This window comes from Heptranchias perlo, chromosome 17, assembly GCF_035084215.1.
Source record: "Heptranchias perlo isolate sHepPer1 chromosome 17, sHepPer1.hap1, whole genome shotgun sequence".
Classification (NCBI taxonomy): Eukaryota; Metazoa; Chordata; class Chondrichthyes; order Hexanchiformes; family Hexanchidae; genus Heptranchias; species Heptranchias perlo.
Window position 1 is genome coordinate 25692244 of NC_090341.1, and position 26208 is coordinate 25718451.

At 39.2% G+C, this 26208-nt stretch overlaps 1 protein-coding gene across 4 annotated transcripts in view; it reads right to left on the reverse strand.

The window, feature by feature from the left end:
- The window catches only part of LOC137334185 (ERC protein 2), a 631578-nt gene that overhangs the window by 377047 nt on the left and 228323 nt on the right, over positions 1 to 26208 (reverse strand). For all 4 annotated transcript variants that reach the window (XM_067998749.1, XM_067998748.1, XM_067998751.1 and 1 more), the window contains one exon: positions 24576 to 24743. In XM_067998749.1, coding sequence (XP_067854850.1) covers positions 24576 to 24743 — 168 coding nt within the window. The remainder of the gene's footprint in view (positions 1 to 24575; positions 24744 to 26208) is intronic.

Here is a 26208-nt window from a genome sequence, read left to right on the forward strand (position 1 = left end):
TAATACAGGGGCTAGTCAATGAAAATGCAGCACCATCAATCCTCTAAAGTCAGCTGTGAACTGCACTTAGGAGCCAGTTAAGCATCTGAAATAGCACTGGGAAACCAAAATCAGCTGCTTACTTAACACGTCGCCAAGTGAAGAAAGCCAATTTGGCATACTAGGAGCTGCAAGTCCATTCGCAGGGACTCGGGGCGAGGAGACATGCAATTTAAAGGACTGAAAGCCACTTCTCCAGAAGCACCTATTGCGTCAGACAAGGAAGCAGGTAACTTATCGTAAGGATACCAGTCAGCCTCATTTTTTAAGATGGTTGACTCACGTACAAAACCCTAACAAAGCACAGCCCAAGGAGATCTGAGGCCACCAGGAATCCCAGCAGGCTCCGAGTGAAACCATAAAGCCAGCCATCATACTCGCTCCTCTCACAAGGCAATTACTAAGAAGGAGCAGTAGGTTAGGTGTTGCACATCTGAAACAAGGCACAAGCATCAAAAGGCAACACTGTCAATGCGAACTGCCCACATTCACACATCATGTGGTAGAGAAAATAAATGCATTGTGTTGAGTTTTTATTTATTATTGGTTACAATATAGTAGAAGCCCAGCATAAGATGGCAAGAGATTGTATTTGAAGAACTGAGTGTGAAAGTGTAGGGCAGGGTACTTTGAGCACAATACTTGGGAGATATGGTTTGGCCCTTTAAGAAATAGTCTGGCATTCCTTAGAAGGCACCAGTTTTCATTTCTGAATTGCTGGTGACACTGCTAATTCCTCACAGGCATTTTCACCGTCTTAATCTACCACAGTTTTGCCATCACAGCCATCATTTTTTTTTAAAAGTGAAGTTATGGAGCATGCAGCAAATGTCAATTCTTCTAGAAATCCTTGGGGACGGGGGGATGCAGGGGTGGCTGCACTGTAAGGCCACCCCAATTGGTACACATGTGTGAAATGCTGCTCCAATGTAAAGAACTTCATTGCACTTGTATTCTACTTCTGTCCAAGGTTACTGCATAGGTGTTATGAGCCTGCATAAGGTAGCTTTGCTCTCCCTGGTGTAATCTTTCCAGTCTTCATTCCGCTTCAAATAAGGACACCACAGATGATTGCCATACAATGTGTGTATAGTAGTGTAGTGGTTATGATGCTGAAGTAGTAATCCAGACATCAAGAATTCTAATTGTTCCATGGCAAGCTGTGAAACTGAGTTCACAACCAGAAAACAATAACCACAAAAACAATCGCTATGCATGCAGCAGTACTGGAAGGTTCACCACCCCTTCTAAGGGCAATAAGTGCACCCTTGGTGCGTTGCCCACATCTAGAGAATAAAGTAAACTTTGTAAATGACATCTTCAGTGTACAATTGTGCACAGCTGGTCATTAACATACACTCATTTAGATTATATAGAGCATAGCACTGGGCTCAGAAACTCAAATAGCAACATGGGTGCAATTGGTGATCCTCTGAACACTGGGAAAACTGAGAGTTCTCTTGAATATACCAGTGGGCAGCAAACAGGCTATCACTGCAGCTATCTCCAGTGCTAGCCTGGAAGGAGCCTGTCACGTAAATATTGAGAGCCATACTGACTTTGACAGCCACTGGCACTGCTGTGCGGATGTTACACATTATGCAGAGATCTTTCTGAAGGAGATGGCACAGCTCTGGCACAGCTCTGTCAATGACTCCCTGCAAAATCTCAGCCGCTTAGACACATTTATACTGTCATCACCAAGTAGCTGTGCCTGGTACAGGAGACCACAGTATAATGAAGTGATTGAACTTATCAGTCCACTACATGTGCTACTTGATGTCATGGGCAGCTCTTTCCTGCTGTTGCAGGTTCTCCTCTGCCGAGTCCAATGCTATTGAGGCACAGAATGCAGACCCCGTAGTGGCTTGGAAAGCCAGGAATGGGAGAGAAAATTACAATTAAAATCAACCTTTGAATGAATACTTCAGCTTTCTTGCAACCTTTCCCTTTATGACATCTGGCCAAAATGAATGCATCACATCAGCAGTGCATTACTGCAACAATGTGGAGCAATTTCCCATTAACTCTCCAACCAGCCTCTTAATTAGTGCAATGCCCAATTTGAGCACATTTGCACATGCACTTGATTTTGATCCTTTAGGAATGTTCTTAGTGTTGGGAAATATGCAGTCAGCAAATGCTACACCACACTTTCAAAATTCCTGCCATATCACCAAATTACCACCGACTTAATGCATTACAGCAATTTCACATCGTTCACCTGACGAAGGGGGAAGCCTCCGAAAGCTTGTGAATTTAAAATAAAATTGCTGGACTATAACTTGGTGTTGTAAAATTGTTAGCAATTTCTAGACTTTCACCTTCATTAGATTAATTAAGCAGCTAGCATAACACCAACACATCCAGCATTTAAAACTTCCACAATGAAGGAGTTTTGGCCATTAACAGTACTCTATTTTAATGACTAGCCATCCATTTTTGTTGAGTCTAAATGCTATTGAATGCAAAGAAGGAAACAGATTAAAGTCAAAACATCTCATCTAAAATCATTGCTGATGATTTTAGGGATAAATTTTGTATAATAGTGCTTTAACAAAATAATATTAAATTTCATACATTCACAGCAGTTAAAAACTCCCGTGACATCACTTGGAACATACACTTCATGGTATATCAATTACAATGTTCAACAATTATACGTCATTGATCCATCTTGCCAAGCTGCCAAAATGTCCTGCTGCTATTTTAAAATCCCATAAAGTCAGTATTGTTAATGATATAGCTATATGTTTACTAAGAATTTAATATAAATACTGTACAATGATAAAAGGACTAGAGTTTGAGGACAGGCTGGGCTTTTGTCATGCATTGTTTGACATAATAAGAACCTAACTTAAAAAAAACACAAGAATGGTTTTCTTCAGAATCACCCCTCCCATCCAAAAAAAAATCTGTGAAGACGACAAGAAAAACAAAACATAATGTTAATCCTTGCAGAAGTCAGCTGATTGACCAGATGGATTATGTTACGCTTGTAATAGCTATTTGGTTGAGCCCTCATTCCCCTAGCATAGCTGCAAATTTGTGCACTGCAGCAGCAGTGTTTCAAAGTAAGAGTATATGTGTTAGAAAAACGGTACTGGCAGAATGACAACTAATTCTACTTTTCTTGACAACCAGTAAAAGCCCTGCTTGTTCTGCGCTCTCATCTGTGTAGCCAAAGAATAGGACACAAGTATGTACAATGAGTAGGGGTCACTTAACCTGATTGGGGGACTTACCCGTAAAATAGCAACACAATTCATCAGTCTCTAGCGATCTAGGGTGGTCTTAACTGAATTTGGCCATGAATTCAACTGCACAGTCGCACACGGGCATTTAAGATGCTGCTGATTGGAGCTACTAGTTGTTTGTATGGTTGTACGTAAACCAGGATAAGATTAAGTAAGATCATAATTTTTCCTTTGATGCACTGTGTTTATGATAATATACTTAATATAGATACTATCTGCCAGTGCACTTCAGATATACCACTAAAAGGTAAAATAGTGGCATTTTACCTCCATGATCAACTCCTGACTCAGACCATAATCAGACTAATCAGTTAAGTAAACAATGTCAATTTTCAACAGCTGCTTGTTAGGAGGACTTCCTAACAGATTCAGTATTAAAGCTACATGAGCCTATACTGAATTTCATAAAATCACTATTTAAAACTGTAGGGGGGGAAAATTAGGATGATTAACTAAAGCCGACACTTAAATATTCAGCCAAAAGCACTTGTGAAAATGCCACTCGTAGCAGTATTATTTTTCTAAATTGTCATTTCCCCATCTCTCTACCCATATAGCTCACAGAAAAAAATCTTAGACATGTAAGCTATGTTTATATTTTTTTGAAACTGTGCAGTGGATTAAAATAGTATCCTTTCACCAATGGAATTTGGATAGAAATACAACTCACACTGATGGAACAAAAGATTCTTCTGATACAAAAAGATGGCTAATAAAACCAATTTGTATGGATTCTAGGAACAGATTTAAAAATGTCCATACAGCTCATCATAATTCAGCAATAATTGAGCAATCTCCCTCAGAGGTCAGCTACAGTGTAAAATTAAAATATTCTGGAATGTTCTTGTGGCATTTCAGTTACAGCACATTAATCAAGCAGTGGAAAAGGAGATATGCACAGCATATATATCTAACCTGGGAGGTGGAAGAATCAGCAGTGACATCACCAGTAGCCTTCACAAGTACAACATTTACCAGTTTAAATCAACAACCTGCATTTATATAGCACCTTTAATGCAGTAAAAGGTCCCAAGGCACTTCACAGGTGCGACATCAGCCCAGAAAAATCCAATACGTTAGTTCTGATCTGCGCATGTCAATGAAAGGATGTTAAGATTGACAGACTGGAAGTTGACGGAAAATACAATAAAGTATTGAACAGGCACTGTTTTCTTACTTTTACTCTGTTAAACACACAATGCTGTTGAGTAAATTATGTGTGGAAGTATCATTGTGTCACTTGCATGTGATATGATTGCATTTAAAATAATTCACAATTTTCCCTCCCCAGTGACAGCCTATATCTATGGAACGCGAGGTTTCAATTTTGATAAGAAGCCACTGGGGGGAGAAAAAGAAAATTGTGAAAAAAACAAAAAAGGATCCAAAAAAGTTGCTTACATGCAAAATTATTTTCCATGTCGCATCACTATCACAGCATCTATGAGTGAAACCAAAATACCCACAGACAGTTTTCTTTCAAAGAAAAATGGCCTACAAATTCAGCCGCACAGCACCCATTTTTCAGGTACTAACAAGCCTACTGAGCCCCCAATATGGCAGTCAGGAAGCCCGTGCATGTTTCTGGCTAGAAGTACGTCGTCCGCCACATCGGGAAAGAAGGTTACACTGGTGGCAGGAGCCCATGCCGAGTTTTAAAGAGGTAAATAATTTATTTAAATTAGCATCCTGCGCTTCTTGCAAACTTTGTTCATCTCATGGTAAGTATATATATTTACTTTGGTGGTTTTAGCAGGAAGAATAAGGATGGTAGGATAAACTGGAGCTATTGGGACTAGGTCATTGGACTCAAATTTCCAGGTCTCTAAAACTCAACAAGGTTCAAAAGCTCATCTATTATAGGGATTTAGTGGGGATTTTCTAGAACATTGAGAAATAAAAGCTCAGGGAAGCATCACGAATGTCAAATGTTATACATAGCATGCAATAGTAAATACAGCAAAGACAACAAAAAAGTTGCCTCTTATCAATCTGAAAACAAACGGAGTACATTCAGATAAATGATGAATAGTGGAGGTGTTCCAAAGCTCCCTAGGCTGATGTCATCAATGCTTTCCACTTTGCAAATGGCTTATTTACAATAGCATGGAATCCATCCAAGGAAAAGTAATTCAACACCTCAGCACTTATCCCTGCAGTTACCTTCTCACTGCCATTGTCTCTTTAATCCCAAGGGTTTTAATTTTGCTAACAAGTCTATTATGTGGTACTTTATCAAATGCCTTTTGAAAGTCCATGTACATATCACCGCACTACTCTCATCAATCCTCTCCGTTACTTCAAAGAACTCAATCAAGTTGACTATAAATGCGGCAACCTTCCATGGAATCCGAATCCCACACTCACCTGACGAAGGAGAAAGCCTCCGAAAACTTGTGATTTTCAAATAAAACAGTTGGACTATAACCTGGTGTTGTAAGATTCCTTACATTTGTCAACCCCAGTCCATCACCGGCATCTCCACATCAAGTTAGTCAGTCAAACACGATTTTCCTTTAACAAATCCGTGCTGATTTTCACTTCTTAGTCCATACTTTTCCATACTATTAGGCATAATACAATCAGCAGAAGTGACAAAGTGCAAGGTCAAATATATGAAGTTCTGCTTGTTTATACAAGGGTGCCAAGCAGCAAACTCGGTGCATTTTTAAACTATAAAAGCGTTAGACACACCTAATGAGAAATACTTGACATATCTATCAAATATTGGCATATTTAATGTCATAATACCAGATCTCCTGTGGGGTTGCTCGCAGAGAATTGAAGAACACGCTGTTTTTATAACAATGGGAGCTGTTTTTGTCATGTAAGGGATAACATCAGAAGCACCGATTTACAGTGACTGAATAAGTCAAATTCCATTTTGTCCAAAGGCATTCTGGGATTTTTGTTCGTGCTTTCCAGAACGAATTCCATGATTCTGCCTATTATCCCGCAAAAACCGTAAATGAGTTGCATTACACATGCCTTCATCTATGCATTTAATTTCTTATCCTGTACCAGTTTCAAAGTACACAAGATGTACCAGTTGGAGTTATATATCTGCTATTTAGCATGAGCAGGTATGGGCTAGTACAGCTAAATTAACAGTCAGAAAAATATCCATTAACCACTACTTGGTTTTCTGCCTTTCAGCAAACTTCCTATCCATGCTGCCACATTCCTTTTAATATTGTGCACCTTCATTTATCAGCAAGCCTCCTATGCAGTACCTCTTTAAACAACCTTTGAAAATCCATTTACACAACATCCACTGCTTTCCCTATATCAATACACTACTATGTCCAAACTTACTCTATTAAAATTATCAGACACGACTTGTCTTTTACAAATCCTTACTGCCTGTCCTTAATTAATCCATGTCTTTCCAAGTGACTATTAATTTTACCCTGTATTATGGCTCCTGGAAGTTTACCAAATACTGATGTTAGGGTGACTGGTCCAGTTACCTGGTTTATCTCTTTCGTCCAGCGGTACCAATTGTCTAGAGAAGCAATTACAAGGAAACACTGCACTTAGTTTGATAACTACATAAAATAACTCAAACACATGTAAAGCCCTGTTGCAAAAATAAAACTTTCTGCCGTCAAAGTCCTTTATCTTTGGAGACCTTTATGCTGAGTTTTGTCGTTAACCTTTTTCCTCCCAGACTGGGAGACTTTCTCCTGCCGAATTTTATCCTCTCCAGAAGGTGCTGACCCATGCAGGGATGCAGTTCCACGAGTGCCAGCAGCCCTCCAGTAGCTTGTCAAGTAGTAATTCTTCATGTGTAAGTCTAGACATTGAACATCAGCAGACTATTTGACTATCCAGGCATCCGGGCTAAGCCCGATCCAGTCCTCATCTGATGACCATATTCAAGTACTTTCTAGCAGCAATCACTTAAAAATTGATCAGGAGCAGGATTTTTCCTCTGCTTAACCCAATGGTGCTAAGGCAAATTGTAGCACCTCTACTACCTACTTGCTATGCAAACTCCAAATCAAATCTTGAACTTTTGATGTGTGGTTCAGTACCACAGCAAACATACATTTAAATAAGAATTAATTCTAATGTCTCAAAATGTGAATCGGTGCATCTTCAGCCCTGCGGGAGGCCATGATCTGAACCTTTAAGAATATTAAACTGCGTTGAACAGCGAAACACACATTGCAGTAAACACCACACCTTCCTATCCAGCATTTATACATCCCTTCCAAAAGCTGTTTATAGCTATTATAGAATTGATTAGGTACAAATAAAGACAGATGTTGTTAGTTCTCATTGTTGATGAACACAAAAGCACTTCTACATGATGCTCAAAAATGCCAGTATTTTTGTTTCCATGACAGTGCAGAATATTCTGTAGTCTTTTACATCTATCTTTTTACAATTATGATAGAAAATGAAATACTTTCTTACATACTACACAAGGCCCGTAAGTCATGAGAAAGGTCAGTTTTAATATGAGCAGTAACTTGGTCATTAAACAGGAGATTTTTTTAATCTCAAGTATTTATTAAAAAAAGCAAACTGAACTCCTCCAGTTAAAATCATTCCTTTCAAAACTTTAGTCACTTTTCTTTCTTTCTTTTCAATTACTGTTTTTCAGCTGTTTCTTATTCCATTGGTCAGAACACTTTGTACTAACTGATTCAGGTCACCCAAGGTTACATTGACATTTTTTCCCCTGCAAAGAATTATGGGAAATTATCGTGTTGCACGCTCACACAGTTCCATTCCCTGGAGTTGAGCAGAAAATCTGAAGTTGAAAGTTAGTGTCATTCAAGCCCAGCCACTTCAGATAAATCTGAGTTTCATCTGCTTCACATTTAGGTTTTGGAAAGCTTGAAATTCTTGTTTTACCATTCCCCCTCCCCAGTGCAATGCATTGGGGTCATGTGTGTGGCTGGGCTTCGCCACGTAGATTGTGTGGTTACATGTGCTCTGCAGCAATTTTTGATTGGCTGGGTGACATGACACCCCACGTGATCACAAAGATTCTGGCATTTGGATGGTTGCTTGGCTACAGATAAGACATGCTGCTTGTTAGTGTAAATAAAAACAACGTGTGCAGAGAGAATTAAGTTTTTCACTTGCCAGAAGCACTTTAGCAGAGTTGAATTTTATTATTCAGTAGGAAGTGGTGAGGTTTGGAATGCCAAAAAAGTTTGTGTTTTTGTGTAGGGTTTCATTGGGGCTGTTGGACCTGTTGTTATATGCAACGGGGGCATTACTTGGAAGAATGAAGATTGGCATTCCATATCCAAACGTAATGTAATAACTGCGCAGGCAGGACAAAATGATACTGATATAAATCAGAACTAGAAATGTTCCCAGGATCCCAACAGTACAAAATAAAATGCAACTTGTTCAGAAATAAATGTCTTGGCAAGGCTTAATGTATTGCATTTACTAAAATACATACACATTGCTGCACGTTTTGGTTGCTGCTCCAGACCCAAGCCCATTACTTCTATCTCCATTATTTCTCCCCTATTTTCTTGACCCCTCTCTCCTCCCTTTCCTCTCACCCAGTCATGCCTCTTTCATTTCTCCCCTCTCAGGTACTTTGTCCCCAAAGTCCCTACACCAGCCCTTCACTATTCCTCCACCTTCCTACTCTCCTGACACTAGGCTTGAATCTTCCTTGGATAAGCCCACAGCTAACCTCGGGGCCTCTCTCGGCATTTTCCAAAAGACCCATTGAGGTACCAATCGTTGCCGCATTATGAGCTGCACTCCCAACTGCGCCATCCTTCTCTCTCGCTGACCTTCTCACCCATCGCACCCGCTGGGGAAATTCTCCTCAACATCCTTCCAGCTCGTACACCTCACCCGACGTCAACCCCTTGGACTCTGCCAGGTCAGCAATCACTGCCCCCCACCAGAAAGGTTGTTCTTTCGCAAATAAGGCTCTTGCAATCCATGACCTTATTGTGGGTAGTTCCATTGGCACCAATGTACTGAAACCTGACTCACAGATAGCAACACCTTGCCCCTTACTGAAGCCTCCCCAGCTGGCTCTACTTTCTATCACTGCCACGCCAAATCAACGCAGTGGCCGTGTGGGCCTCATCACCAAATCTCACCTTGATCCCTCCTCTCACTCCTCTGGCATCTTCTCCTCCTTTGAGCACCTCACTTTCTTCCACCCTCTCGCCTCGCCTTTTAAAATCCTCATTAGCTACTCATCTAGTTTCTCATCTAGATATCCTCACTCATTTCCTCCCTCAACCTCTGCAAAGTGACTCCTCATCCTCAATTATTTCAATTTCCATCTCAACTTGCCTTGGTCTCTCTTCTCTGATTTCACTGCCCTCCTGTCTTCTCAACCTCTCCCTCCATATTCACGGCCTCTCCATCGCCATCTCACGTGGCCTTTCTACTTACATTGTTTTGCTCACAGATAAGAATATCTCTTATCATTTCCTTATAGCCCTCAACACAACCCCGAGCCCCCTTCCAAACCCACTTCTTTCTGCATCCACCCCTAGAAAAAAACTCTACCCAAGACACGAACAATTACACTTTCAAACACCGAACTATTCACCATTCTCCACGATACTCCTGTAGCTGTCGGTCTGCTCAAACACTCCCTCACCTCCATCTTTGATGCCCTTGTCCCCAGTAAAACTGTTACTCTCTCCCACCCTGGTCATTTCTCCTGGTATGGTACTCATTGTCATCCCTTAAGTGCCAAGGGCGCAGATTTGAATGTATCTGGCACACATCTGGTTTAGCTATCCATCGTCAGATCTAGCTGGGCCACATCAAGCGCTATCAAGGCCCTGCTCTCCTCTGCCAAAACCAATAAAGACCCTGGGATCATCCTGGGAAGCAAAGATAACTCCAGGTTTCTCATCTCCACTACCAACCGTCTCCTAAAAATTTCTCCCCTGCCCCCTCTACCCTCACCTCCAACCTGCGAGGAACTCATACACTCATCACCAAGACTGAGACTATCCGTTCAGCTGCCTCTTCTCCATCCCCCTTCCCCTTGACCATCAAGCCAAACTTCCAAGATTCCCCCCACCCTAGACCTGAAACCATGTCTTTCACTAGTTTCTTGCCTGTGTCACGCGCTGGACAGGTTAAGGACAGGTAGGTTATGAAGATCAACACGTGGCTGCAGGGCTGGTGTGAGAAGGGAAGAGTTCACATTCTTGGGGCACTGGAGTAAGTTCCGGAACAAGGGAAGGCTACACCAGGGATATTGTATGAGGAAGTGCACCAGCATGTATTGAAAGTTTTTTTGATTGACAGGAAACAGGGTAAATGGGTGCTGCTAAGATTGGAGAAGAGTTAGAAGTGGTGTATTCCAAGTGTCTGTGCTGGGCCCACTGTTGTTCTCAGTATATATAAATGACTTGGACTTGGGGATAGGGAACACGATCTTAAAATTCACTGATGACACAGAAGTAGGAGGTTGGCAAACTAAAGTAAATTAAACAAAGCTAGTTCAGAATTTCTTACAAAAACCATATTTGACAGCAAAAAAAATCTGTTAAACATTTAGGTATATTTGCATGTCTGTGCTTAATGTTTAGAGTGAACAGTTATTTTCTTGAAATTATAGATTTTTACTTAAGGAGATCAAACAGTTGTCTTACCAGTACCCTGGAACAGTGACCATTCTTCTCAAGTTTAATACTGCTACAAAAGTGAAAATGTGTTGCCTGTTATAGTTACATTAAGTGGATCATAAAGATCACAGGTAGTGTAATTAAGCACTTCAGAACCACAAAACTTCATGGAGCAGTTGACAGAGATTAAAAATTACTCCTGGAACACAAACTTTGTTTTCCAGCATCAATACCCAACAGAGGCTACAATGGATGGGACGGATGCTCCTTGTGCAACACTGAACAAAAGAAACACATAACCAAGAAGGCAGCCCATATCACATTAATAACTGGAGTCTGATTCTTATCTTTACTAAGATGTGAACGTATGACCTTGAAGATGAGTTTTCTTTTTAAACTACTGCACCAAGTTCAAAGCAATATTGTTTGGCTTATTGCAAATTATGTATATTTGAATAGAATGTGTATTAGTAGAGATATAAACATACATTAAAAGGTGATATTAGAATGAAGTAAACTAGAGTGAAACTTTGGACAAGACAAATCTCGCTGCCTGAAAACAAAATTCACATAAAATATGCTATAAATTTTCCAAACAACTGAACTCTCCAGTTCAATTATCAGTGCCTTGCATCGATTTACTAAAATGGCTGTCATACTTTGCATTTTATACTGGTAGCTACACCAGACAGATTGTACAAAAATATAAAACAATGTGATAACATTATTTTCATTCAGTAACTTCAAAGCTATGTTCATTATTGATGGTATTGGCATTCTATCACCAATAATCACCCAAATAAAAATCTCATTTAAAAAGAAACTACATTTCAAACTAAATATCATCTTGCTAACCAGGTAGCAACTACATTTCCAACCTCTTTCCCAGGCCAAACCCAGTAATCCACACAGTGCATTGCATAAGTCCCTGGGATTTTTGCTTGCTGATTACTTGGGTGTTTTAAAGTATATAAAACATATATTTAAAATGTGTTCTCATTAGGAAGGAGGATAGATTCCATTTTAAGTTATTAAAAAAAATTAGATGCAACATGCATACTTTCAAAGTTTACATGAAACTCAATTTTTAAAAAAAAAATTTGTTCATTTATTGCCCGTCCCTAATTGCCCTAGAGAAGGTGGTGGTGAGCCGCCTTCGTGAACCGCTGCAGTCCTGAGATGAAGGTTCTCCCGCAGTGCTGTTAGGTAGGGAGTTCCTGGGTTTTGACCCAGCAACAATGAAGAGCGATATATTTCCAAGTCGGGATGGTGTGAGATTTGGAGGGGAACGGGCAGGTGTTTTTCCCATGTGCCTGCTGCCCTTGTCCTTCTAGGTGGTAGAGGTCGCAGGTTTGGGAGATGCTGTCGAAGAAGCCTTGGCGAGTTGCTGCAGTGCATCCTGTAGATGGTACCCACTGCAGCCATGGTGTGCCAGTGGTGAAGGGAGTGAATGTATAGGGTGGTGGATGAGGTGCCAATCAAGTGGGCTACTTTGTTCTGGATCTTCGAGTGTTGTTGGGGCTGCACTCATCCAGGCAAGTGGAGACTATTCCATCACACTCCTGACTTGTGCCTTGTGCCTTGTCGATGGTGGAAAGGCTTTGGGGAGTCAGGAGGTGAGTCACTCGCCACAGAATACCCAGCCTCTGACCTGCTCTTATAGCCACAGTATTTGTGTGGCTGGTCCAGTTAAGTTTCTGGTCAATGGTGACCCCCAGGATGTTGATGGTGGGGGATTCGGTAATGGTAATGCCACTGAATGTCAAGGAGACTCTCTCTTGTTGGAGATGGTCATTGCCTGGCACTTGACTGGTGCCAATGTTACTTGCCACTTATCAGCCCAAGCCTGGATGTTGTCCAGGTCTTGCTGCAGCGGGCACGGACTGCTTCATTATCTGAGGGGTTGCGAATGGAACTGAACACTGTGCAATCATCAGCGAACATCCCCATTTCCCACCTTATGATGGAGGGAGGGTCATTGGTAAAGCTGCTGGAGACGGTTGGGCCTAGGAAACTGCCCTGAGGAACTCCTGCAGCAATGTTCTGGGACTGAGATGATTGGCCTCCAACAAACACTACCATCTTCCTTTATGCTAGGTATGACTCCAGCCACTGGAGAGTTTTCCCCGATTCCCATTGACTTCAATTTTACTAGGGCTCCTTGGTGCCACACACAGTCAAATGCTGCCTTGTTGTCACGGGCAGTCACTCTCACCTCCCCTCTGGAATTCAGTTGTTTTGTCCATGTTTGCACCAAAGCTGTAATGAGGTCTGGAGCTGAGTGGTCCTGACGGAACCCAACTGAGCATCAGTGAGCAGGTTATTGGTGAATAAGTGCCACGTGATAGCACTGTTGACGACACCGTCCTCACTTTGCTGATGATTGAGAGTAGACTGATGGGGCGGTAATTGGCCGGATTGGATTTGTCCTGCTTTTTGTGGACAGGACATACCTGGGCAATTTTCCACATTGTCAGGTAGATGCCAGTATTGTAACTGTACTGGAACAGTTTGGCTAGAGGCGCCGCTTGTTCTGGAGCACAAGTCTTCAGCCGACATGTTGTCGGGGCCCACAGCCTTTGTTGTATCCAGTGCATTCAGCCGTTTCTTGCTATCACGTCGCTGAAGACTGGCTTCTGTGATGGTGGGGATATCAGGAAGAGGCCAAGATGGATCATCCACTCGACACTTCTGGCTGACGATGGTTGCAAACGCTTCAGCCTTGTCTTTTGCACTCACGTGCCATCATTGAGGATGGGGATGTTCACGGAGCCTCCTCCTCCTGTTAGTTGTTTAATTGTCCACCACCATTGATGACTGGATGTGGCAGGACTGCAGAGCTTTGATCTGATCCGTTGGTTGTAGAATCGCTTAGCTCTATCTATAGTATGTTGCTTCTGCTGTTTAGCATGCATGTAGGCCTGTGTCGTAGCTTCACCGGGTTGGCACCTCTTATTTCGGTATGCCTGGTGCTGCTCCTGGCATGTTCTTCTATTCTCCTCATTGAACCAGAGTTGATTCCATGGCTTGTTCGTAATGGTAGAGTGAGAAATATGCATGACCATGAGGTTACAGATTGTGCTGGAGTACAATTCTGCTGCTGCTGATGGCCCATAGTGCCTGGCTGGCAACTGGCAATTTTAAAATCCTGTAGAAATTAATTATTACAAAAGCAAGACAGACATTTAAGAACTGTATTACAATCTTCCTTTATTGAAAGAGTTTGAAATGGATTCATCTTTAGCAATGACACACATTGCTGAATATGAAAATACATATTATTACTACATTTATTTAAATATCTGTAAAAACAATAGGGTTGTTGAAATGCACTCCAAAAGACAAGTGTATGTAGATTGCCTTACTGCCATAAACATCAAGGAACAATGGGTATGATGCAAGGAGGGAGAGAAAATAACACATAATATGCAAAAAGGCTAAATGATTGCAATATTAGCTGCATCAGCTGGGTTTGAAAATAGTGAGAGAACATACATCTGTTGCAACTTTATAATACAAGTGGTTTAAATAGGCTCACAAAAGCACAACCTTCATTAAAAATATTTAATATTACTATCTTTTTAAGTTCAGTCTCTTTTCTGGATACGTAGAACATGAACAACGATCCAATGAATTCTACTGACGTGCAATTTTATCCAGCAATCTTTATGCCAGGGTAAAGCACAGTGAAAAATTGGATGGTCCAAGGACATTCATCAAAAGGACACTAATGACCCAACCACCATTCTCCAGTTCACCGTTACAATAGAAACAAGATTCCATCCCTTCACCATTGTCTAGAAAATAGCAAAAAATGTTTGTTTTCTTAAAAGGACTAGAACTGAGATTTGAAATGGTTTTGCAAGGAACTTGGTTGGCACTCAGTCTGACATTACACACCTAGCTGAAGTTAGCCATGATTTGCATTCCAAATTTGCACACTTCCCTGCTATATGCACTCAAATTACAGTGATGGTCTACAATAAATGCAATGTGATTTGTGGGAGGGGGATGCAAAGAAAGAACTACCAATCCTCTTTTTAAATTAGAGATAGCAAAGAGAGACTACGATCCTATGAAAAATGTCTTGGGGCAGCAGGTTAAATTCCAGTGTTCTGTACTATTTCATATCACATCAAAGATTAACAAAACAGTATAATATGGAGTAACTATTCAAAAGAAGAACACTGCCAACTTTTAAATTAATGCATCACATTAGACTGTTTTCTTGAACTTTGATCAAACAGTGCAATCACTGGAATTTTAGCCCCTTCCCCAAGAACATTTGTCCTTAGAACCAGCACTGTGAATGGCATTTCAGTTTTATTTGGCACATACAAAAGATTAGGAATTTAAAGAAAAGGAAAATGTAATTTTCTGGATTTATTTTTAAATCCACAAAATTTAAGATTCTGTAGTAAAACATACAATTTGATGAAAGAAAATGTCACAAAGCATGACAATGTCACAAAGCACTGAAAACTATCAATAATTCAAGTTGATAATTTCTGCACACATTAAATATCAGTTTAATTGAAATGGATCAGTAGACAGTACACTGTCCATGCAAAACAATTTAGGATACCCTGGGCATTAGACACAGTTTAGCAACAGCATCAACAACTTGCACTTATATAGCGCCTTTAACGTAGTAAAACAGGAGCATAGTCAGACAAAAGGAGGAGACATTAGGACTGGAGACCCATGATCTTCTCTACTTTTGCTAAACAATGGAATAAATGTCATTTTAATCAATAAAATTTGGAAAGAAAATTTATTACCACATCAGGTGTCATTTTCACCCCTTAAAAGTTCAAGGGATAAATTTTAACTTTCACTACCAGGTGGAAAACTGGCAGTAGTGGATGGACTTCAATGGAAAGGAAAATCGAGCAGGACGTACAACGGGCAACCAATCCACTACCACCAGTTTTCTGCACCACAGTGAAAATTAAAATCTACCCCGAAGTGTCTTTATTTTTTAAGAAAGAAAAATGATTAGCTGTTTATAGCCCTCTACAATGGGCTAACATACCTTTTTACTACATGCAAAACTTACTTTAAAAACAGGCATGGGCACAGCATAGCTGAGTCATCAATTTAACTTTTACATACTGTAATAAACAGCATTTCAAGTTAGCTGCTGTAAATTATTTTCTCTCAAATCTGTATGAGATAATATGCCAATGGCACAGTGAGTAGGTCCACTGAGTAGCAGAGCCATACAGACAAGCCAAGTCTTATGCTTCATCCCTACTTAGTGGTGGGTTAAGTTGTCAGATGGGACAGCACTGGAGAATGCCATAATTGGCCTCAGCATGCCTGGATGAAGGAGGGAGAAATTTGCCATGGTTCTGGCTTATCGCTATCCACAGACCTTGCTGTGATGTCCCAATATAAAATAGCCTGTTGACACATCTAGCCTCACAGATGAACAACTGACACTTGGGCAATGTTCCAGAAACCAGCTGACAAGGTGCTAACACCTTCAGGAGAAATGTAAGGAGTTGCACAACACCAGGTTATAGTCCAACAGCTTTATTTGAAATCACAAGCTTTCAGAGCTTTGCTCCTTCGTCAGGTGAGTGAAGGGTTGCATAAAGGCACAGCATATATAGTCAGAGAACAATGCCTGGTGATTACAGATAATCTTTCTAACTGCCCTTTATCACACCTCGGCAGAGAGATAATCATAGCAATCAAAGGACAGCATCAGACCTTCAGGAGAGATGGGGAAGGGAGAAAACAGATTCTGAAGTAGTAATGGTAATACAGAGGAACGCGATTACCTTCTGTGAATATTATCTGCCACTGCACTGCAACACTGGAATTATCAGGATATGCTGGAACACTCGTGAAAAATAAAGCACTTAACTCCAAGATTTCATAAAATCACACGAAGTGAAGGACAGGAACTTAATAATGGGGTCCTGATAATGCTTTCCTCTTTTGATTCATGTTGTCAACTGAACCCCTTGGTTAACTTACAATTTTTCATTAAATTCTGTATATCTGAATTAAATTAGTATTTTATGTTATATTGACTAGAAAAAGCTGTAGTTACTGACTCATCCCAAACAAATAATATCACACTCGCCAGCTTTGACGCTGCAGTGATACTTTAGAAACTGACCATAGGAAAAAACAAATTTTCATGTAAAAGCCAACAGGAAAAATAAATGCAAGGAGAGGTCAAAATTACAGATACAACTGGTTCTAAGATTGAAATAAATGTCATAAGATTCTTAAAATAACATGCAAAGTAACTATTTAAAAAAATATTCTTCCCCCACAAACCAGTGAGTCTCATCTTTGAACTGATTTCTTTCTGCTAAAAGACTACAAGCATACGGGGGGTGGATTTTCGTCTTTACCATCTGGGCATTATGTATAATTATGAGTTTTACCATTTAACTTTAAGACCATCTACAAATAAATATTGTAGTCAATAGTACCTTACCTAAAGCACAGAATGTGATTAAGTGATTCTAAAGCAGCACAGTATTCTTGCCAAACAATGCAGCATTCACAATTATGCTGGATTCCCTCAGTGTTACAACTTAAAAATGGATAATGGTGCATGCAGTCAAAAATTAAAGGCCCTATGGCAAACAACAGACACCACTTGGGGAAAATATTCTACTTAACAATTTCTTGGGCATTATATTGCTGTTATTGCTTGGAAATCAGAGAGGAATTTTTCAGATTATTTTCCCCCCAATTGGCCTGGGTTTTTATCTGTTTTTTTGCCTCGCCCAGGGCATTATATGGCTCCAGGTGGGGTGGGGAGTAGATGTATTGTGATCACTGTGTAGGACAGGTTAGATGGACCAGTAGGTTTTTTTTAAAACTGTCTGTCTTTTTTCATATGTTACTTATATGATCCAAAATGCATTATAGAGCATCTATTATCTCTTTGGTTTACAGGACACTTTTTTCATGTACTTACTTTTAGCCATTGCAAGCTAGTTACAGCACTGCAATTTTACTCTGGCACCATCTGCTATGGAGACCAAACTCAATATAAAAATGTAATTAAAAACACTAAACACAACTGTGGCATCAGAGAGTTAGTCTTTACTAAACATTTGAATAAAAGTTATTTCAGACCACATTATGCTATGCTACAACTTTTAGCAACAAAATGGAACATTTAAACAACCATTGCAGGCTCCAGGCCCATGCGCCACGACAGCCTCTGCAACAGCTGCACATAACAGGGACCCAAAGTCAACTGAATGCATAGCAACTGATTCACTTCAGGCAACTCAATGACTAAATATCACATCTGACTCTATGTCAATTCATATTTTTTCTTCATAAGACAATTTATTTATTTGAACTCTTAGTCACTAAGAAATTGTCCAATAGACTACCACAGAGCTCCCCATTTGAAACAGCATTTATACAACACACTTGGAATCACTGCTAGTGCGTTGTGATCCGTTGTGTTCGTTGTATTAAAGGTTGTGTCATATGGGACACATATGGTATCCTCTATACATCCCCTCAAGCAGAATAATTTCCCAAAACTTCACTGAACCTTTTCTACTGCTAGCACTTAGGAGTGCACTAGATCACAGAGAATGTATTAAACAACAATGTTGCGCAGCTTACAAAAACAGGGCTACAAGTCACTTCAGTAACATTAACATTTCTTCTAAACCTTTTAGAAGATTGCCGCAGTGAAACTGCAATGGAAAAAAAAGGGGGGAATTTTAACTCTGTGCAGGAAGCCTGCCCAGGAGTTGTATTAGGATGCCTGGTCCATTTTAACGGATGAGCCTCTAACATATCACCAGCCAGCTGTCCGCCCAAACTGGGCAACCAGAGGCAGCTGGCCGGCTGTGGGCCTTCCAAGGTCAGGAGATCCAGAGGTCGCCAGGCCAGCAGTCAGGTAAGTCGCAGGGTGGGGGTGTTTTGGAAAGGTTTTAGGGTGGCAAGGGGAGGCGGGAGCCCAGGGTGGCAACGGCCCAAACTTTCTTTGTGGAGCCCCACAAAAATACGTTTTACACTTACCTTACAGGGCTAGGTGTCTGCTACATTTTACCGGCAGACGCTCCATTCAGTAGGCAGTTAAAATTGCATCAGAGTCCTATTTTAGTGATAGCACCCCAATTTGCATATATTTACGAGACTCCTACTTGAGTAAGGCAGGCACCTCAACCGCCTGAGAAAACAGCAGCATTGAAATAGTTGCAAGACGGGAGACGAGCGATAAGTGTACTGCTTGGATTTTAATTCCAGTTCCGTCCTGTTTCCACAGGTTGAGGGAGTTAAAATTTCCTCTAGCGTTTACTACTATCCTTTTGAAGTCATTGAATGTAATGAAAATATGCGTAGATTAAATTTATTACCACACTCAAAGGTGCTGTGTAGGTCATGCATCCTCAATACTATTTCCTGTACTAACAGAAACATAACCAATTAGGCTGTTTTAAAACTGTATGGGTTGAATAGAATGTAAATAGAAATAAAACATCAAAGATTTGTCTAGACACACCAGCTTGTCACGAGCTTTGATTGGCTTAATAAATGGCCTTTGTAGCTGGCTTTTATTCTTTGAAGGATGTATCACATGGGACCATTTGGTATCCTCTATACATTTTTCCATGAAGCAGAATTTTTGATGACATGGGTCCCATCTTCTGAATGGATGTAGAACACTAGGGACCAAACTTTCAAAAAGTGAATTAAGAGTAAATGAAGGAAAACATGTGATTTTAACTTTATTTTGACAATGAGTTTGAAGAAAAGAAAATGAGAGAAAGCACAGAGCAAAAATGTTAAAATGATTATAAATCAAAAGTTGTAAAGTGTTTATTTTTACAATGTAAAAAATTAATACAACAGTCAGAACTCCCAACGTTGGGAGTAAATGTATTACTGTAATATATAAGGATTTGGTTCAGCATCACAGAACACAAGTTGAAATCTAAAAACGGATTAGACCAGAGAACTTGGAATTCCATGAACTGCCAATTGTTAAAGGTTTAAAGGGGAGAAAAAAATATATATTTAAAGACTTATATTCCTAAAAAGACAAAGCCCTAAAATCCAACTAATAGTTGAGCAAAATAAACTGGCTCCAAAAACCTCAAGATGAAGGGAAAAGAAGCAAAGCTCACCATGTACTTAATTAATTAAATTCAGATATGACTGAATATCAAACCCACAAACATTTGTGTAAGGTAAAATTTTTTATATTTAAATTATGCTCATTGTTGAAATTGTATCAATGCAAATATAAAGAACACACAAGGCCACAGAAAATTCCCATTACCTAAAGAAAAATATTTTGGAAGGAAAATCTTTGACTATAATCAAGAGTATAATATATTCTGAATTTTAAGCACTGCACAAAAATGAATATCAATGGAAAAGCAAAGCCTCTTAAAATATTGCTTCTGTTTCTAAATGTATAACACCAGTATTTTTGCATTACTGGTATTTTTAGAAGACTCAGTCACCTCTAATGAAGTAGTCCGTGAGATAAATTTGGATATATGTAATACACTGTTTTATATTCATGATAGAGCAGGAAGGAAGTAATTAAACTAAATATGCTCTGCTATGAAATCACAGGAAATAGCATTTAGCTGGAACAACTATCATGCAAAGAACAGATTTATGTCATCAGGAACAAAAGGCCACATTATACACATATGGAGAAGGTCACATAGATACCAGTGAGCCACAGGTGCTCACAAAAATCAATACATAACCTAAATTGGAAACAGATAGCTTTTGCTTGTGATTTTTTTTAAGCTGTGTCTTCCAGTGTCTGCTTTAAGAATGATTATGCAACATGCAGTTAATCTATATATGTTTAAATTATGACAAGTACTCATAATCCCTTTAGTAATGCAGTACACACTACTTAATGGACACCAAAGTAATGGAAAATTAATCTAAACAAAATGTTTGTTGAGGTACAAATTCATTCCCCATTTAGTTTTTGCGCAATGGGAACAATTGTGTAAAGGAATGTTTGGCTTGCTACTACAAAGGTGTTCCCATTAAGGATCATATACCGTATTTCTGTTTGGTCAGTATTATCTTTTGTTTTGCAACTAATCAGTATTGCCATCTGCGTGGTACCCCAGGGATTATATGAAGCACGTGAAGCAGGAATAATAGTTAAATTCTTTTATCTTAATTATTCAACATCAGATAAAAACAATACTGAATCACAACCTTAAAAGAACTGTATTTGCCACAGTACTGAGCACAGCTAATATATGTTTACTATAGGAACAATCAAATTAGAACATGGTGAGGACATCAAGATTTCAATAATATTGTGTACATTTTAACCAAACCTAAATAAATGATTCCCCACAGATCCTAAAGGCAGATGTTGCAGGCTTCGACTTAAAATGTAAAAACATAGGGCAAGTTCTATAGATTGGCATAAATATCATACATCAAAAAATACTTTTCAATAATGAAATTAAACCTTGGTAAAGTAGTTCCAACAGATGTTATTTTGAACATTTCATTTGTGGATTCAGTTTCCCAGCGTTTCAGTCCATGCTACAAATCCCTTTTCAGTAGTAGTGGAACAAGTTAGGAACACAGAATCAGAATCTAACTACTGTGGGGGTTGCGGGAGAAGAGCGAGCAAAAGAGAGAATTCATGTACAAGACTCGGTTGGGGGGTGGGGGGGGGGCGAGTGGTTACATAGAATCTATAAACACAGAAACAGGCATTTTGGCCCAACTGGTCTATGCCAGTGTTTATACTCCACACCTTCCCACCCTTCCCCCACAACCCTCTATTCCTGACTTTAAAAAAAAATTATATTCTCAGCCTCTAGATATTTTGTTATCTAACCTTTTAGCAAATATTTCAGTATCGTTCCTACCACTGTTGAAGCACTAACTGGTCTACAGTTCCCTGGATTAGTTTTCTCTCTCTTTTTGAAGAGAGGAATTACATTTGCTGTTTGCCATTCCTTTGGTATTATTCCTTTTATTCATAGAATTTTTATATATGGATACTAGTGCCTCTGTTTGAGTATCCACTGGTACAATCCATCTGGACCTGGGACCTTATTCTCCTTACGTTTGGCTGGTTTGGCTAATATCTCCAATTGTTCTATCTTACCTGTTGTAATATCCCACTCGATGACTTTTACTGTTGTCATTTCCTCTTTGGTAGCCTCTTCAGTAAAAACTGTGGCAAGGTATCTGTTCAGTATCCCTGCCATTTCAGTATTATCTCCCGAGAGTTTATCTTGCTCATCCCTTAATAGCCCTATTGCTTTCTTAATTCTCTTGTTATTTATGTGCTGTAGAATATTTTACTATTTCTTTTTATATTCTTTGGAATTTTCATATTTCCTCTTTGCCTTTCTAATTGTTTTTTTAACCTCTTTCCTAAGCTCATCATATTCCCTCGTGTCATCCTCGCCTTTATTGTTTATGTACTTTGCATATGCCTTTTTCTTAGAATCTTTAGTCCTTTTAGAAGGGTTGGAAGAGAGAGGGAAAGGAGAGCTTTGCAGAGACTATTTTATGGTTGTAAGGAATTTACAAATTCTTTTAAATCAGTGTATGAATTACAGAAGGACAAATGAAGTAAAATGAAAGCAATGGTCTAATTGTATTGCTATCTGCTTACAGTTACCAGAGCTCTAACATTCAGATAGGCTATTGCAAACATTAGTTGTTGATTAATGAACTCAAGGAGAGAATAAGGAAATTGAACTTTATACCATATGCTGATGATCATAGAAGATTCATAGATGATTTATGACTGATAGTGGACTCAATAGGAGAGACAACTGAGGATGATGATTATCTGGAGGAACTGCATCAAGAGCATGTTGGGGAAACACAAAAAGGAGGAACTAAGGGACAGGGATTAGGTCAGAGTGAACAGGCTGTCTGAAAGACAGGAGGTTTCAGGCACCAGATAGCACGGAGAGTGCTACTCAAGAAGAGAAAATTGAAGAAAAGTGAGCAAATAAGTGAAACAAGGGGAAAAGCTGTGACAAGAAAAAATGAAATTATTGTAGGAGGAAATTCAATGGAGCAATTAGTGGACAGTTACTTTTATTGTAAAAATCAACTTAACAGGACAGCAATTTGTCTAATAGGGTTAAGGATGCAAATACTGAGGAGAGTGTGGATGGGTGGTTGTCCACATGGGAAATAAGCATAGAAAAGAAGTTGCTGAAAAGTAGGTTTAAGTTTGGAAATTGAATGAAAGAGGCTGTTCTCTGGGTCATTACCGAACTTTGGAAGAGACAGAGAATTAATGAAGTCAATTATGGAGGTAAATGAATGGCTCGTAAATTGATGCTGGCTAAATGGAATTGGATTTATAAAGAATGGACTATTTTGGACTAAACTGGATTGATGCAGGAGAGATGGGCTGCATCCAACTGAGCATCAAAGAGATAGGCTTTTTATTAGAGTTAAGAAACATGCTTCATTTAAACAAGAAATAGAGAAGTAGTGCCTAACACTTTAAAAATAGATAAGCAGAGCTTGAAGGATAGTCAAAAATGGAACAACAAGGAAGAGAGTAAATCCTGGCGAAGAAAACAAACACAAATGGACTAAAGGTTCTAAGAAAAATGTAGGCTACAGTTAAGTGCCTAAAATGCTTGACTTTAGAGGTATATATGGCAGTAGGAAATTGTGTTGCAGAAATTACAGCTCATCCCAGAAAATAGGAATAAATTCAATATGCAAAGGTACAAGGTGTTCCAGAAGGATGGAAAAGATTGGAGAGGAAGAGGGGTAGCTTTATAGGCTCAGTAGAACTTAGAAATTGAGGAAACTGAATTGACATTCCAAGAGAAGACACAAAATGAAATTGTCTGGCTCCAATTAACAAGCAGACAGGGGACAGAATTAATAGAAAAAGTATGAATAGATATTATGAGACAAGAAGGATATGTAAAGGCAATATTATTGTAATAATGGTTGACTTTAAATCAACCCAGTGTAAACTGGAAATCCATTAATAGAATTAAAGCAACAGAATCAGAACTAGCAAATGTGGTACAAAATTTGTTTTTATTTTGACCCAATATGTCAAGGACCACAGTACGAATAAATATCATTTTGATTGGTTTGCATGTGGTCAAAATAACATCCATAATATAAAAGTAAGGGAACTTTTGGACTAAAGGCTGCATAACGATTAAAGGTTATCTAGTTATCAGCACTAGTAAGCTCCAGGATAGCTTGACTTCAGTAATAGGTAAGATACTCAAAGGTATCATTAGAGACGCCCTATACGAGCACTTAGATAGAGGTGGTGTTATCAAAGACACCCAACAAGGCTTCCAGTAAAGGTCATATCTTACAAATTTGATCGAATTTTTTGAAAAGTCACCAGGTTAGTGGAGGAGGGTACATTGCAGGAGACAAATGCAGGACTGATAATAGGAATTGCTTCTTCAGAGTATCCACAAGGAAACAGACTTTTGGGTAGAATAATACACACAAGAAACAGTTGCACTGGGGAAACTGTGGACTCTTTCTACATAAATGAACTTTGCAGAGTTATTTTTGATTTTTCATATGTTCTTAGTATTGGGCCTCAAAGGCTACTTACCTTGGCCCTACCAAATACATATGAACTACATACACTTAGCACAACAAATGTTCTTACCACAACTTTTAAAGTGAAAAGAAATCTTTTATTTCCTATGTTTTCATATTCAAGACTTACCTTTTTCTGGAGGACATTGATCTTTCTCTCTTTCACTTCCAGCATATCCTTCATATCACGTATCTCTCCCGCAAGTGTTCCTTTTTCTTCTGTAAGATCTTGGAGCTGTTTAGTCTTTTTGTTAAGGAAGGTTTCCTTTTCCTCAAGTCGCAATCTCAATGCATCCACCTGTTTAAAAAAAAGGCATCATATTCAACCACACATAATCCAGTCTGAAATACTTAAGGAGGTCTTGCAAACAAATTTACTAGTCTGGCAAAACAAAAAATGGCTACTACTCGTCATACTATGAATTTTATACTATATTTATCAAAGCATAAATACAGTTTGAATATCCTCAAATAGAACAACCATATTATACTATACTTCAGTTACATAAATTACATAGAAATTACAATGTGGAAGCAGACCATTTGGCCCAAATGGTTCATCTTGATGTTTAGGCTCCACAGGAGCAGTAGTCATAATCCCAAGTGTCTGCATTGGGCCAATATCCTTTTATCCTCCTTTCCTTCAACAATCTATCTAATCTACTTTTAAAAGCTGACATGGTCTCTGCTTCAATGCCTAACTCAGGTTGTGCTTTCCACAGCCTCACAACCCTCTGTGGAAAAAGGTTTCTCCTGCTCTCTGCACTAAATCTCTTACATTTAATCTTATAACTATGTCCTCCTTGTTCTGGTCCCCTCAACCACCAGATATAATCAGTTTCTATCTACTCCATCCCATCCTTTCAAAGTTTTAAACATCTCTATTAAATCACCCTGTTATCTCCTCTGTTCTAATGAAAACCACAATTTGTCCATGCCTTTTGTCGTATTTGTATTTCCTCATACCAGACAATATCCTGCGCTGAACCCTCTATTGTCTCAACATTCTTATAGTGTGGACCCCAAAACTGCAGCCAGTACACCAACTGTGGTCTTGCTAAGGTTTAATATAGGCTCACCATTACATCTTGACCTTTACACTCTATACATCTTGCCATAAAACACATTATTTCATTAGTTTTTTTTTAAATGGTCTTATCTGTTTGAGGTGCTGCTTTTGGTGTTTTGTGAGCTTAAACCCCCAAATCCTCTCCTCTACTCCACATCACCCAGATTTCCCCATTCAAAATACAATTACTTTTTTTAAAATCAAAATGTACCACCTCACCCTTACTGATATTGAATTCTATTTGCCACTTTTTTATCCAATCCACCATCTTATCAATATCCCTTTCCTTTGGTCCTCAATTATTTGCTATGCCTCCTGTTTTAATATTGAATGGGCATTTGGATACTACTCTATGCACTGTATGTATATCTCCTGTGCTTCAGTCACGATCTGTGCACACCACTCAATGTGAAGTAAGTCACACCACTTTTTTATGAAGTGAACTGAATATGACTTTAGGGGACGATTACCCACAGAGCCCTTACTGCCATATTTCTGCATTATGTATCCACTTATTTTGATTTCAGGATCACAAGGCAATTATGTAAGATCAACGTATGACCAATAAAAAAAATTCCCTTATATGGTTTCATTCTTTATTGTATCCAGAAATCACAGCATACACACCATTTGCGATTTTTTTTTGAAAACCCTGCTACATTTCATAATTTCTCCCCCAAAAGAAAAAAGTGAA